The following is a 15512-nucleotide window of genomic DNA, read 5'->3' as shown; positions in this document are numbered from 1 at the left end:
GCAAATACATTATTTCAATATTACATAAAACTTCATGGAAAAGATGTTAGAGAAGGACCCATGGACCGTCCTCATTGTCTTCATCATCATCGGCCTCAGCACCAGCATTAATGGCAGGATTCCACCCTTAAAACATTCTACAAAGTGCTTTCAAGTTTACTCTTTTTAAGTCACAAAGTCTTTACAAGTAGACAGATCATATATTGTTTTATTTTGTAGATATGAAAACCGAAGTATAGAAAAGGCATTAAACTTTTTCATGATGAATTAACCAAGGAAACAGGGCTTCCCAGGGGACTCAGTGGTAAAAGAATCCTCCTGCCGACCCAAGAGATGCTGGTTTGATCCCTGGCTCGGGAAGATCCCCTGGAGAAGGAAAGGACAACCCACTCCAGTATTCTTGCTGGAGAATTTCATGGACAGAGAAGTCTGGCTGGCTATAATCCATGGGGTTGCAAGGAGCTGGACATGATTGAGCGCGCGCGCGTGCACACACACACACACACACACAACCAAGGAAACATAGCTAGCAAATATTCTGAATAAATACTGCTTGAAATAAGGGCTGTTTTTGCTTCATATTAGAAATATTAATATTGTAGCTATATTGAAAAGAACGCGTGCTCTTTGATCTATGCAGCCATCCAGTTTTAACAGGAGAAATGATGCCATTGTAAAAAGAGCAGGGACTAGTTTATATCTGATAGATCTTAAAAATGAGTGTAACTACTGAAGAAAGCAGTGAAAACCAGGAAAATCTGCTCAATGACTATAGTTCATGTGTTGGGACAAAGGGAGGGGGCACTAAATTGTGATGAAATGAGCTACGGCAGAAAATAAACTAGGGATTTCCGAAAACTAAACACACACAGCACAGTGAAAAGGACTAGCAAGAACTCCAAGAGCCGACATCAGCCCATTTTAAGTTGCTCCTTTGCCTTGCAATTTCCCATCGTGCAGGACGCAGCCCCAGCAGAGCAGAGGCATGTGAGCGATGGAAATGACAAAGCAAGACACCAGGACCTGCCAACCCCAGTGGATCCTAGGGGAGTCTGCCCCTCAGGAAACCAGAATGGGCTACACATGGTCCAGCCCTCTCACCACTTATAGCCTTCCCAGCCACATCTGGAGGCTCAGAGCCTGACTTCACAGGTAGAGATGACAGATGGCCCACATCACCAAAGCAAACTAAGATGAAGGCAGGGCAGCTTCCCTGTTAGCTCACTGGTAAAGAATCTGCCTGCAATGCAGGAGATGGGGGTTCGATCCCTAGGTCTAGAAAATCCCCTGGAGAAGGAAATGGCAACCCACTCCAGTATTCTTGCCTGGGAAATTCCATAGACAGAGGAGTCTGGCAGGCTACAGTCCATGGAGTCACAAGAGTCAGACACAACTTGGCGACAACCACCACCGAGATGAAGGAAGGGCGGTGAATAGTACTCTGAATACACATAGTGTGGAATCATACACTATACTGGAGGTGGCCACACCTAATTCAATTTCTGACCCACAGACAATTTAATTCATTTAAAAACAGTAGTTCCCAAATTGTGGTCCCTAGATCAGCAAAACTAGTGTCTCCTAGAAGCTTTTAGAAATCCAAACTCTTGGGCCCCACCCAGGAGCTCCTAAATCAGAAACTCTGGGAGTGGAACCCAACAGTCAGTAGTTCAACAAGCCTTCCAGGTGATTCTGATGTACACTAAAGCTTGAGACTACTGACTTAACAAAAATCTTTTTTTATTTTTTTTTTCAAAATAGCTCTATCCCTCCATTTAAAGGTGGGGTGAGAGTTGGACTATGAAGAAAGCTGAGCGCCAAAGAATTGATGCTTTTGAACTGTGGTGTTAGAGAAGATTCTCGAGAGTCCCTTGGACTGCAAGGAGATCCAACCAGTCCTTTCTAAAGGAGATCAGCCCTTGGTGTTCTTTGGAAGGAATGATGCTAAAGCTGAAACTCCAGTACTTTGGCCACCTCATGCGAAGAGTTGACTCATTGGAAAAGACTCTGATGCTGGGAGGGATTGGGGGCAGGAGGAGAAGGGGACGACCGAGGATGAAATGGCTGGATGGCGTCACCAACTCTATGGACGTGAGTTTGAGTGAACTCCGGGAGTTGGTAATGGACAGGGAGGCCTGGTGTGTTGCAATTCATGGGGTCGCAAAGAGTCGGACACGACTGAGCGACTGAACTGAACTGAAATAAAATCTCACTCATTATTTACTATAAGGTCAGAAAATTATCTATTTTCTCTTTATAGATAGTCAACCTGGGATTATCCTCACTGATTTGGAAAGCCATGGAACACGGATAATACAAAAGTAATGAATCACTGGCTTAGGCACACCCTTTTGCAATAGACTGACTATCCTCATTAGGTTTTGCTTACCAGGCTTCATGGATATTCCCTGAATCCACAGTACAGGAGAACCTGGTACAAATACTGACTGAATGAACGACTGAGCACAATGAATGGGGGACAACACGGGAGCTGGCAAGGTTGCCTACTAGAGCAAAATCACTTGGAAACTAAGAACCTCCTGTGTCTGATCCACAAAATAGTTTGCCTCATAAGAGATGGCTGCAAGTTGACTGAATTGTCAGTCAAGATTCTCTTCTACAACTGGCTGCCTAATCCTGGATCCTCCCCAGGCACAACAGCTGGGATGAGGAAAAGAAAACTTGTAAGAATCCCCAGATCTTCCCAGGGAGAGGTTCCACCATCTCCTCTCAGGATTTCTGAACAAGAATTGCAAAACTGGCACAGTCTCAGCAGTGAGCATTCTGCAGGATTCTCCTGTTGGAGCATGATTTTTAAAAAGGCAAACAAGAGGGAGACAAATTGCTAGGAAGCTGCATTTTTTACAGCAATTGGAAGACAAATCTAACTTCTTACCAGAATTGGAAACCCACATGATATCACTGTAGTGAACATGAATTATTAATGCTCATCATTTTTTGTAAATTAGGTATTCAGGAAGGTTCCTGTTGACATCATGTTTGACATCATAATGCTTTATCATTCTAAAAGCCTAATGAGATGAATTCTTGCTAGAAAAGAGAGAGATCAAGCATGCATTTCTGCACTCTGGAGAATACCAGAGACCAGGGAGATAATGAAGATATGGTTTATAATTGATGTACAAAGAGCAAATTAAAAAAAAAAAAAAACTGTTACAACCTTACCACCACTGTAAACAAGACCAAATGGCACTTTACTTTTCCACCTGAGCATTTTGGAAAAGGGAGGGGTGAGTGCAGTGGGGGGCAGGGGCCATGACTAGCAATTATCTCAAACTCCTAAGGTAGAAGAATTCTTCTAAAAAGAAATGAAAGTAATGTCTTTATAAAATTACCTCAGCTACAGAAGAATGTGGAACAGGTGAAAATTGAAAAAGATACTATAACACCAAGTCACACATCCTAAAAGGATAGTGTTAAACATTTTAAACCAATTCTGTAACAGTAATTCTATGTAATTTGAATAAATAATCATTCTAGTCTCACATGTAATATCAAATCTGTAGTTTCTGAGTTCTGCACGTGCAAATTAGTGTTGGATAAACTGAACCAGCAGTTTTGTCCAACATCTGCAGCAATGGGTTGGAATGAAATAAGCTCTTGTTTGGAAATCTGGTTGACAATGCAAAGTAAGTTAAATTCCTATCCAGGTCAAGCCTTTTAACACTTCAGCCAAGTAGCAATGATATATATACAAGTTCATACTAACTGCTAATAATTGGGACTCATTTCCCCTCCAGATTTTATTTCATTTGGTCTCTAAGGAGCCTCTTGAGAGAAGTACTAAAACATAGAGAATGAGTTCATTCATTATTCTTTCTTCTACTGAACAAACATGGAGTAACTGAAGTTGCCATGTACTAAACTGGGATTCTTGCTACTCTGAAAGGCGAAAAATCCTCTTAAGCAAACCAAAAAGAGTATCTAGAGTTCATCAGTTGTCATCATTCTGAACTACTGCTTCACGTCATCAGATTTCCTTTTCAACAAGAAGGCAAAGGACAGTCATTATTGGCAACATTCCAATTTAATTACTTCACCAAATAAAACACTTTCATCCCCTGAAATTACTTCTAATGATAACTTTATGTGAACCAGTGTGGGGGGAAAAAAAGAAACTTAGTGTTCAGCATGCTCCCTTATAACAAATGTTCAATTAGTACGTAGTACTGTCATGGATCCAGGTCTCTAGTTCTTGGATATTCTATCAGTAAACAGTTAACATTCAAAAGCTAGAAAACGTCTACCTGGTACATAGTAGGTGCTCAATAATTAGTGTTTGTATTATAATGATGACATTATCATACCCTATTATACGATTATTACCAGAGAAACTCTCTAACTTATAAACATCAGTTAAGCTTCATGTTACCAAATCAGATGCTGTTAAAGCAAGCTCACTGAAAGAAGTGTTTGCTCTTCCATGTCATGGAAGTCAGCACAGGTCATCTTCTCTTCACTCATCCACTGAGAGCTGACTTTATCCAATGAATACTAGGAGCCTCCTCACACAAGGCCAATCGTTGAATAACTTTTCAAGTACTAAAGATATAATGGTGCCTTTAATCAGTGACACAATTCCTGGTAATCTACTGACCATGTAAAAGCTGTTGATTCTCTTAAATTAACAGTGAGAGACACATTTCCCTCCCTCTGTACTGTAGGATATGCCACCATCCTTCTGTTTGCTATAAGGATAAAAGGCCCAGTGGCCAGATTTACACAAAGAAAAACCTCTTGGATTTAACAGTATTTTAAGAACACACAGGAGGGCACTGGTAAAAAAAAAAAAATCATTTTTCTTCTGGCACTAAGAAATATGTAGTGACTGCTTTAATCACTTAATGTTTTCCAGTGGCTCAAAATTTCGTTCTCCTGAAAGATAAGATGAATGTGCAGAATGAATGTTCATCTTCAGGCAGCTGCACTGCATTGGAAATCAGTTGCCCTCACGGCAGCGCTGCCGACCCTCCAAACTCCCTGCCAGGTTCTTTCAATTATGTTCCAGACACGCAGCCAACCCAAAGAAGTCGTAAACAACAGGTTCCACTCGGGTCCTCCTCCTCCATTCCCTTCCTCCATCCCTCCTGAGAACAGACACCCTCTCATCCATTCACAAATCCCCACACTCGGCCCCTGTGGCTGAGACTCCATGCAACCCGGCCGGTGTCTGCAGGTAAAAATCTGAACACGAGGGCACTGTAGTACCGTGGCACCGAGTCTGCACCATTCACCTCCCAGCCACGCAAATCCAGCCCGGAGCTCGGATTTCATTCAGTAGAACTCGTCCCCGAATGCTCCCAATGATGCCCACCCCTCCTCCAGAGCTGACCCAGTCCAGCCTTCTCCTTCTGGATAAGAACCGGGCCAGCCCACCTGCTTCCCTTCTCCACCCGCCCCCCACCCCCACCCAAACCGGCTCTCAGGACCCCTCCAGGGGTCTTTAACGCGCCCATTTCCGGGGCCCTCTTACCCCCCCCTCCCAAATGAAAAGTAAACTCCTCCTTAGTGACCACCTCCGCAAACCAACCAGGCCACTGAACTCCGCCGGAGCCCCCTGCCCGCGGGACGCGGCCGGCGGCCCCCGGCAGCGCGCGCGGACGCCCGGCGTTTACCTTGACGCTGGTGTAGCTGGTCTGGGTCTCGGCCTCCGCGCTGCTGCAGCAGTGGCGCCCCCGGCCCCTGCAGGTGGTCGCCGCGGGGCCCGCGGAGCCCGTGCTGCTGCCGCTGCCCAGCTCCCCGCGGGCCCTGCGGGCGCGGGCGGCGCCTGCGGCCCCGGACGCGCGGCTCTGGGGGATGGCGTCGGCGGCGTCGGTCTGGACGAAGAGGCCGTGCAGGGGGGCCGCGGGGCCCTGCGACACGCCGGTGGTCTGGCGGGGCGAGCTGGACTCGTCCGAGTCCCGGCAGTAGATCACGCCGCTCTGCGAGACGTGGATGCTGGGGGCGCAGCCCATCCCTCGGCCGGGCTCCCCCGCGCGCCTGCCCGCGCCCCCGGCCGCCCGGCCCCGGCGCCGCGGCGGCCACCTGCAGTGAGGGGGCGGGCGCCTCGGCGGCGGCGGCGGCGCCCCGACCGCGCGCCCCCCGGCCGGCCTGGCCGCCGCTCCGTCGGGCTCACCGCGGGGCACCCCGCCGAGCCTGCCGGGGCTGCGCGCGTCACCCCAACTTTCCCTTCTGGGCCATCTTCCTCCTCGAGCGGGCGAGCGCGCACACACAGCGCCCCGCGCGCACCGGCGGCCGCCACCCTCTCCGCCGCGGCGCCCCAAACGCGCTCCCCACGCCTCCGCCCGCCCCTCCGCCCTCGGCTCCGCTCGACCCGCGCCGCCGCCCAGCTCGCCCTCGCCGGGCTCCCGCGGCCCCGGGGCCCCAGCACCGCCCGCACCTCTTTCCCTACTTCCACTCCGCGTGTCTCCCTCCCTCCGTCCCTCCCGCCCGCCTTTCTCCGCGGCGCCCCCGCTTCGCAGTCGCCGCCGAAGGGGCCCTGCTGCACCCCTCGGCCCCGCCCGCCGCTGCCCGCACTCTCGCGGGCTGGACACGGCGCTCTCGCTGCCCGGCTCGGCACCCCCCACGCCCCGCCTCTCCCGGGCCCCAGGGTGCGGCGGCGGTCACCACGCCCCGGCTCCCTCCCCTCCCTCCGCTGTCCAGAGGCCTCGTTACTCCTGCACCCGTCCCGCGGGCCGCACCCCCAGTGCCCTAGCCTCTCTTCCCCTCGCGGCACAAACCCCGGGCCGGCCTCGAAGGGTAGTGTGGCCTGGGGAGCACCCCCAGTAAGCCCTTGGCCTTTCAGGAACACACTGTAACATTCGTGAGCCAAACATCATGACGCGCCGTAGGGCCCCTCCAGCCCGTGCCCACCCATCTAACTTGCTCGCCTCCCAGTTGACTCAGATCATTAAGGAGAGGCTTCATACCTCTGTCGTCCCCCGCTTCCCTGGCTGAGTTGGATGGCGACCCAGTCTTCAAAAGGGTAGAGTAGACAGATGATGTCCACTCATCTTCCGAGGTCACGCCAAGGAACCAGAGACCAGGTGGAGGGCCAAGCCCTTGAATGCACAAATTCCTCTAAGACCCAAAGAAAGAACAGAAAAAGCTGTTCGCCATGGTTCTGGGCTTTCTCCTCCAAAGTTTCACCTCTTCTTGGGTGTCACTACATTTTTCACAGTGGCTTCCCCTCCATCCAGTCCCCACCCCGATCCCGATTGTCCACTGCTGTGCCTCACACCAGGCTGGGCAGTCAAAACTGCCTCCCCTCAGTCAGGCGTGCACAGCTTCCTTGGAGGGGAGCAAGAATACCTTCAGAAGAAGGCTGCTTATCCTCCCCGATGTGCAGTCTGGGTTGGAGCTGCCAAGCACCACTGCCCATTTATTCCGTTGTTCTTTGAGTAATTCCAGTCTGCTGCCACAGCATCACAGAGGAGAAATGGATGGTCCAAGAAAGGACTCAGTGTATAAGGTCAAATGCAAAAGCAAGAACATAGAGTCCTAATGCAAAGCACAAAGAAGAATCCAGCTTGAAATAATTTCTTTGGTTCTTCCCTCTCTTTCTCTCCCTATCACATCAAATTTGGGGATGACTGGGTCAAGACTTCAAATAATAGCTTCTAACCTTCACAGAGAAGCAAGGTGTCACCCCACATCTCAAATTCAGATATACAGAGGAGAAAGAACTAACCTAACCTAGTCTAACTGACCTAATCTCTTTTGTTTCTCTTCTCAGCTTTCTTTTCCCAACTCTTGGTCTCTAAAAAACTTTTTGATGACATGGAAAAAAGTCTGTGCTACATTTTCGAATGGACAGGCAAATTGCTCATAAAACTCCTGTGCAGGTTGGGCTCCTCCCAAAGCAGATTCTGAAATGATATTCTGCAGGCGCAAGGCTGATGAGCGCATACTCTTGGAATCAACATCTGGAAGGAAAGGAGGGAGAAAAGGAAGCAGGGAAGGGAGGTGGAGGTTGAGCGGAGGGAGAAACTGAGCTAGGATGCAGCCTCACTCAAAGCCACAGGCACCCCTGCAGGGAAAATTCTGAAGCCGGATGATGCTTCAGGTTGTCCTGAACTGAGTCTAGGAGGACACACCTTTACACCCTCACATAGGTCAGCAGTTACTTGTAGGCCACGTGGGTGGCCCTGGGCCAGGTGACTCTCTTCAGCTGAGGCAATTGCCTTGTAAGACTGACAGCTGAGCAGAGGGCTCCCTGCTGCCAGCACTCCCCCAGCTCGAGGAGTAAGTCCTTCTTTCCTGGCACCACTGCCCCCACCACACTGCCCTTCCATGCTTCCTTGTCCCTACCCATGACTATAAGAGTGCCACATTAAATGGTCACCACTGAGATGCAGGGACAGTCATTCATTTGAAATAGGTCTAAGCCTGATGGCTGCCAACTGTTCTACTTCCAAGGGACCATTCAGAATCTGGAAAAACATCATCAGAGTTAAGTTACAAAAGCGCTAGTCTCCATACCAGTCCCTGATGCAATGTTAAGTCAGGAGATAACCGCTCCTAAAGCTTCTTTTTTTATTCTCTTATATACATGCATTTCAGTCATCATCCTTCATGGAGCTCCTAATCAAGGTCAACCTCTTTGGACACTTTGAGCCATGATAATTCTCATGCCCCATATCTACTTACTCAGTTTTCTCTAGGAATGTGCTTACTATGATGAAACCTCCCAGAGAAGAGAAATGGGCCAGCCACTCACTGAGGCTTTGAGAGATAGAAGGCTATGATAAAACAGAAGTTACAACCAGTCTTCTGGTGGAGAACATTAGGAGCTGAGTCATGAAGGGACAAGTCACCCAGAAGAAAATTTAGAAAAAAAAAAAGAAAAAGAAGAAGAAGAAAAAAATAGAAGGAAAAAAGAAAAAGGTTAAGTTTCGAGAGAGTAAATAACCTCAAGGTGGCTGCTGAACAAGACTAGGCCGCTTCAGGACCTTAACTGACCATTTCATCCGGAGAACCATGCCTTCCCCTGCATGCGAGTGTCCTGCAGAAACGGAAGAGGGAACAGGGGAGTGTACTAGGTATAAATTCCTCCTTCCATTCCCAGAACAGCCAATAGTTTTAGACGCAATCTTCCTCAGACTCAGCTTCCGCTGCCAATTCTGGCTTAGTGAAAGGAAAAAAATAAAGTATCCCGATAATCTCCACCAAGTGTTCTCAGTGGGAATGTGTAACCTCCCCCCATCGCTGGCACAAATCTGGTCACTGAAACATGCAGAAATGTGCGAGTGGAAGATGGTTTAACTGAAATCGTGCCCCAGCTAAGCTCTGAGGCCCGAGTTCTTGCTCCTGTAAGTGATTTCTGGACCAATCCCCACGTCACAATTTCAACGCATTCCAGGATCACAGCAAAAGTCTACAAGTTCAGACACTGCAGATAAAATTTAGGCTCAAGTTACAGAATAAGGCCAGAAAAACCAACATTATTTAAAAAATTGAATTAAGTTAAAAAATTTAGCTACAGCTAATGTCCAAGAAAGAAATAAAAAAGCAAACCAAATCAGAAATTTCTTCAAAAACTCAGAAATGTCCAAGGTCAGCTGAACGTTACATACAAGGTAAGCTTGTATGTTTTATACTCATACCAAATACAGCTGGTTTCAGAATTATGACCCAGAAGCACTGCAAGACTCTGAACAATTAAGGTCCCTTCCCAGTCGAGATTGGTATAACTCTTCTAGAATTCCTCTAAAGGAGAAAAGAATATGACTGATACATTTTGAGTGACTCTTCATAAAGGTTAAAACAATAGGAGTTTTGGATTAATCTTTAGATAATCAAACATTTAATCAACCAATCAACCTTACAGAGCTCTGAATTCAAACTATATTCTTAATGGTGGAGCTTATTGGAAATCTAACCACCTGATAAGTGAAATGATACAGTTTATTAGGTAGCCGAGCACAGTGGAAGGTTCCTTGATCTCAGAGAGAGAAGGGCAAACTTGGAAGCAGTGCTGTCTCTTAAAGCAGTGTAACCTCAGGCAAGTCACTTAACCTTGGGGCCTCCATTTCCTACATCATCTCCAACATCTCTAAATCACCAACCTTTGGGGATGCAGTGAAATCGCTGCTTTCTTTTATTAAGTTGTTTTTAATTTAGAACAGTGGAATTTTTGAGCTGAAAGAGTAGTCTTCAACCTCCCTGCACATCAGAATCACCCTGAGGAATCTGTCAGAAACACAACAGCTTCCAGATCCCACCCTGGAGACCTGGAGTCAGGGGTCAAGGGCAAGTCCAGCTTGCCCTTTCAAAGAAGGTGAGTCCAGTGTAGCCTTTCCACAGCCTTCTTTGGGGACTAGAGTAAGAACTGAAATCCTGGAACTGCCCTGGTGGTCCAGTGGTTAAGAATCTACCTGCCAGTGCAAGGGACACGGGTTCAATCCCTGGTCCAGAAAGATCCCAGCCTGTGCGCCACAACTAAGTCCATGCGCTAGAGCTGGTTCTCTGCAACCAGAGAAGTGGCTGCAATGAGCAGCCCGTGTGCAACAACTAGAGAGCATCCCCCACTTGCCACGACTGGAGAAAGCCAGCATGTGGCAATGAAGACTCAACGCAGCCAAAATAATTAGAAAAGAAAAAACACACTGAAGTCCTTCCAAGAGCCTGAGTATCCTGCTGCTGTGGCCCCTGCCCTGCCTTTCTGTGTCTGCTCAGTCTCTGCTCCAGCCACAATGACCGCCTTGCTGTTTTCCCAAGGGAACTAACAGTATCAGCCAGGAGCCCTTCCGGTTATGCTCATCAAAAAGAACAGGGCTAACTTCCTCACTTTCCTTAAATCTCTGCTCAAATGCTGTCTTCTCAATACTCATTTAAAATCACAACCTGCACCCTTCCATGTCCCCCTATCACTCCTGATTCTACTCCACCTGGTCTATTTTTCTTCTTTTCATAGCATTTATCACTTTCCAACTGATTATGTAGTTAGCACATTTATTATTATATTTATTGCCTATCGTCTGCCACTAGACTGGAGGCTCTACTAGAGACAGCAGAGATTTTTTTGGTTTCTTATTCACTGATGGATGAAATGACCACTGCCTGGTACTGTGCCTGTTGAAATATCTGTTGAATGAATGAATGATTTTTTCTCAGTTCTCTCTTTTATGTTTTTCTCTTCTCTTAACTGATATGACTCAAAATGGGAGGGGGTTGGGTTTTTTCTTGAGTAGAGGGTTATGGTCTATGTTTTTTATTTTTAAAGTCAGTGAATGGTTTGACCTCATAATCCTCCTTTTGGTATTATACATCAGGAAAATCAGAAGAATAAAATAATTTATTCACAATGTTTGTAGCAACACCGTTTATGATAATAAAAATGGAGATAATCTAAATATCAAACACTTAAGGAACAGCTCAACAAACTATCCTAACAAACAGTCAGAATACCATTGTTGATACGTGTATGGGTTAAATATTTATATATAGTATATGTAGATGGATCACAGCTATGGAAAATGCATGTCTATTTGTTGAGGTTCATAAGTGAATGTAAAGTGATATAGATAAGAAGCTGGAGCATGGCAGATTTCTTTTTTTGAAAAACTATTTCAAGTCCAGAAAAATAAATGACCCAATCAAAAAATGGGCCAAAGAACTAAACAGACATTTCTCCAAAGAAGACATACGGATGGCTAACAAACACATGAAAAGATGCTCAACATCACTCATGATCAGAGAAATGCAAATCAAAACCACAATGAGGTACCATTTCATGCCAGTCAGAATGGCAGCAATCCAAAAGTCTACAAGCAATAAATGCTGGAGAGGGTGTGGAGAAAAAAGAACCCTCTTACACTGTTGCTGGGAATGCAAACTAGTACAGCCACTGTGTGGAGAACAGTGTGGAGATTCCTTAAAAAACTGCAAATAGAACTGCCTTATGACCCAGCAATCCCACTGCTGGGCATACACACTGAGGAAACCAGAATTGAAAGAGACACATGTACCCCAATGTTCACTGCAGCACTGTTTATAATAGCCAGGACATGGAAGCAACCTAGATGTCCATCAGCAGATGAATGGATAAGAAAGCAGTGGTACATATACACAATGGAGTATTACTCAGCCATTAAAAAGAATACATTTGAATCAGTTCTAATGAGGTGGATGAAACTGGAGCCGATTATACAGAGTGAAGTAAGCCAGAAAGAAAAACACCAATACAGTATACTAACACATATATATGGAATTTAGAAAGATGGTAATGATGACCCTGTATGTGAGACAGCAAAAGAGACACAGATGTACAGAATGGACTTTTAGACTCTGTGGGAGAGGGAGAGGGTGGGATGATTTGGGAGAATGGCATTGAAACATGTATACTATCAGGTAAGATATGAATCACCAGTCTATGTTCGATACAGGATACCAGATGCTTGGGGCTGGTGCACGGGGATGATCCAGAGAGATGATGTGGGGTGGGAGGTGGGAGGGGGGGTTCAGGATTGGGAACTCATGTACACCCGTGGCTGATTCATGTCAATGTATGGAAAAACCAATACAGTACTGTAAAGCAAAATAAAGCAAAAAGAAAAAGAAAAAAAAAGAAAAACTATCTCACTGAATACAAAAATAATGTAAACGAATGAATGTAATGTTTCTCAATTCTCTTTCCAAAAATATTTTAGCTAAGTATATTTTCCTTTATGGACTTCCAGTGATTTTTTTTCTTTCAGACAGAAGGCAGAAGATGGAAAACATTAAAGAAGGAAAAGAATCAGACACAGATGGAGACAAATTAACTTCTGCTTTTTTTTTTTTTTAAACAAATTTCTTTCTAATTTACAAAGGAACTACTTACAAAGCAGGTGCACAGAGCCTACCAGAAACTGAGAATCAGAAAGACATGAGAACTATTCTCATGGTGAAATAGTCCTACCAAGTGGCTTCACAGCTCTTTTAAGGGAGTCAAAATAAGTTTTAAGTCGTATGTTCAACTGTGAGTATATCACTTCTTGGCCCTTTCACCGCACACCAAATGAAATTTGGGAGACTTGGCCCACAGGATAGTTTTCCCAAGCTGGTTGTAGAATATGCAAAAAGAAATGCGGGAAGGGATTCAGCCACCATTTGACTTTTTAAGGTTAACATCATCCAACATGGAATCCACTGAGCACTGGGCTCTGAATCCCTGTTATCAAAGGTGATCTGATCTTCCTATTAGTAAGAACACCACAGGGAGGGGCTGGATCAGGCCTGGAAAGGGGCCTCCAGAATCTTCTTTCTACTCATTTTCAGAGTTCTCCTGGATTCAAATAGTTAGACTATGAAAGATGAGACATTCATTTCCAAAAATCTGGTAAATATGTCTCACAGGAGTAAAATCAGGCATAAAAGGATACACAAATGAAACACAAGGTACAGTCCTACTCAAAGGGGCTTCTGGAACAATCAGGGAGATGGGACTTACGCACAGGAAGTGACAGAGCATAATACATGAGTTGACATTCAAAGCATAAGAGCAAAAATGAGTGGTACTGACAATTCTCTTCAGTGGTTATGACAGCTGGGAGAGGCTTGCTAGAGAAGGAGACGTGGCAGTTGGACCTCAACCAGAAGGACTTTTCAAGCAAGGGGAACAGCATGAGCAAAGAAAGACACAGGGGCAGAATTCACCTGGGTGGATCTAGAAGACAGTGAGTAGATGAGACAGTTTAGTGTTTCCTAAGGTGGGGATCCTACGATCGGAAGGGGAAGAAAGAAGACAGAAAATGGAAAACCCTGAAACTTCTCCTATTTGTAGTGGAAGTCAACGTGGGTCCTACCACCTTTAAGGCAACTCCCCATGTGAAAGTCTAGATTTAGAAAACAAATTCACCATCCTGCGAAATAAGTGTTTGCCAAATGATAAAACACTGGCTTTCAAAAAAAAAAAAAAAAGACTGCATGGCTTCAAGAAAACTTTTCTATAGCACTTTGAGTGTTTTTGGGTATTTTAAGTCAGGTTACAAATTATTAATTCACTCCTATTTGATTTAAGATATACAATATATAAAGCAAATTAGTTTGTTTCTAAGTTAGTGTGACATTTTCTCAAGGCTTCATGGGTTATTTTTAAAGAAAAGTTGGGGTCAGGTTTCTAAGCAGGCCCTCCTCCACTGGTACACACACTTTGCCACACTCCAAAAGATTCCATTACACCCTGTGATGCTTAAGTAATTCCTTCATTCAGCATACATTTACTGAGGGGCTACCGTGTATCAGACACTAACTCAGCATGGGGGGACAGACAGAAAGTCTGTGCTATAGAGCTGGAGAGAGAAACAAACACTACAGTTCTCTGGTAGCAGTGAAGCTGGTGCAGGGATTCAGAACACACTGACATGGTAGAGACGGTGGAGGTGATGGATGTTTTCTCAAAGGAGTTGACATTTACATGTGAGTCTCGAAAAACCTTACCAAAGGAATATTGTTCTTTTCATCTAACCATCCACTCACCCACATAGTAAGAACACCAAGGGACTTTGCTGGTGGTCCAGTGGTTAAGAATCCACCTGCCAACGCAGGGGACACATTGATCCCTGCTCTGGAAAGATTCCACATGCTTCCAGGCAATTAAGCCTGTGTGCTGCAACTACTGAGCACACGTGTGGTGACTATTGAAGCCTGCATGTCCTGGAGCCTGAGCTCAGCAACAAGAGAACCCGCCGCAATGAGAAGCCCGTGCCCACTGCAACTAGAGATAAGTCCGCGTAGCAACGAAAACCCAGCACAACCAAAAGTAAAATAAATAAATACTTTTTAAAAAAAGAACACTGAGCCCCCACTACTGTGCCAGCCCTGAGAGGGACACAAAGAAGGAACACTCAGTACCCACTCTCAGGCAGTTCCATCAGAAAACACATACTCAGAGATGTGTGTTAACACTTGCTTTGGAAAAGTAATCCAAGCCCAGAGAGAAAGATCACTGTGGGTGGAAGTGATGCGGAAGATGTCACTGAGGAGTGTGGCACTTGGAAGAAAGGGCAGTATTTGAATAAGCTGAAATGCTGTAATTTCATTTACATGTCGCTGTCCAGTTTTCCTAGCACCACTTATTGAAGAGGCTGTCTTTGTCTCATTGTATATTCTTGCCTCCTTTGTCAAAAATAAGACACCCATAGGTGCATGGGTTTATTTCTGGGCTTTCTATTTATCCATTGGTCTATATTTCTGTTTCTGTGCCAGTACCATACTGTCTTGATGACTGCAGCTTTGTAGTATAGTCTGAAGTTAGAAAGGTTGATTCCTCCAGTTCCATTCTTCTTTCTCAAGATTGCCTTGGCTATTCAGGGTCTTTTGTGTTTCCAAATTAATTGTGAAATTTTTTGTTCTAGTTCTGTGAAAAATGCCATTGGTAATTTGATAGGGATCACATTGAATCTGTAGATTGCATTTGGTAGTATAGTCATTTTCACAATATTGATCCTTCCAATTCAGGAACATGGAATATCTCTGCATCTCCTTAGATAGGTTTATTTCTAGACATTCTATTCTTTTTGTTGCAATGG

General features: G+C 45.6%; 1 protein-coding gene across 2 annotated transcripts in view; it reads right to left on the bottom strand.

Annotated features, from left to right (window-relative positions):
- The window catches only part of PDE8B (phosphodiesterase 8B), a 274177-nt gene that overhangs the window by 213451 nt on the left and 45214 nt on the right, over positions 1-15512 (bottom strand). Inside the window, exon 1 of one of the 2 annotated variants that reach the window (XM_052646126.1) lies at positions 5637-5975. The exons of the other annotated variant lie outside the window; for it this stretch is intronic. Coding sequence (XP_052502086.1) covers positions 5637-5975 — 339 coding nt within the window. Of the gene's footprint in view, positions 1-5636; positions 5976-15512 lie in introns of those variants that run through there. 2 annotated transcript variants of the gene reach the window in all.

The sequence above is a fragment of the Budorcas taxicolor genome, chromosome 10 (assembly GCF_023091745.1).
Source record: "Budorcas taxicolor isolate Tak-1 chromosome 10, Takin1.1, whole genome shotgun sequence".
NCBI lineage: Eukaryota > Metazoa > Chordata > Mammalia > Artiodactyla > Bovidae > Budorcas > Budorcas taxicolor.
Note: the sequence above shows the minus strand (reverse complement) of the source record. Positions and strands in the feature narration are given on the sequence as shown.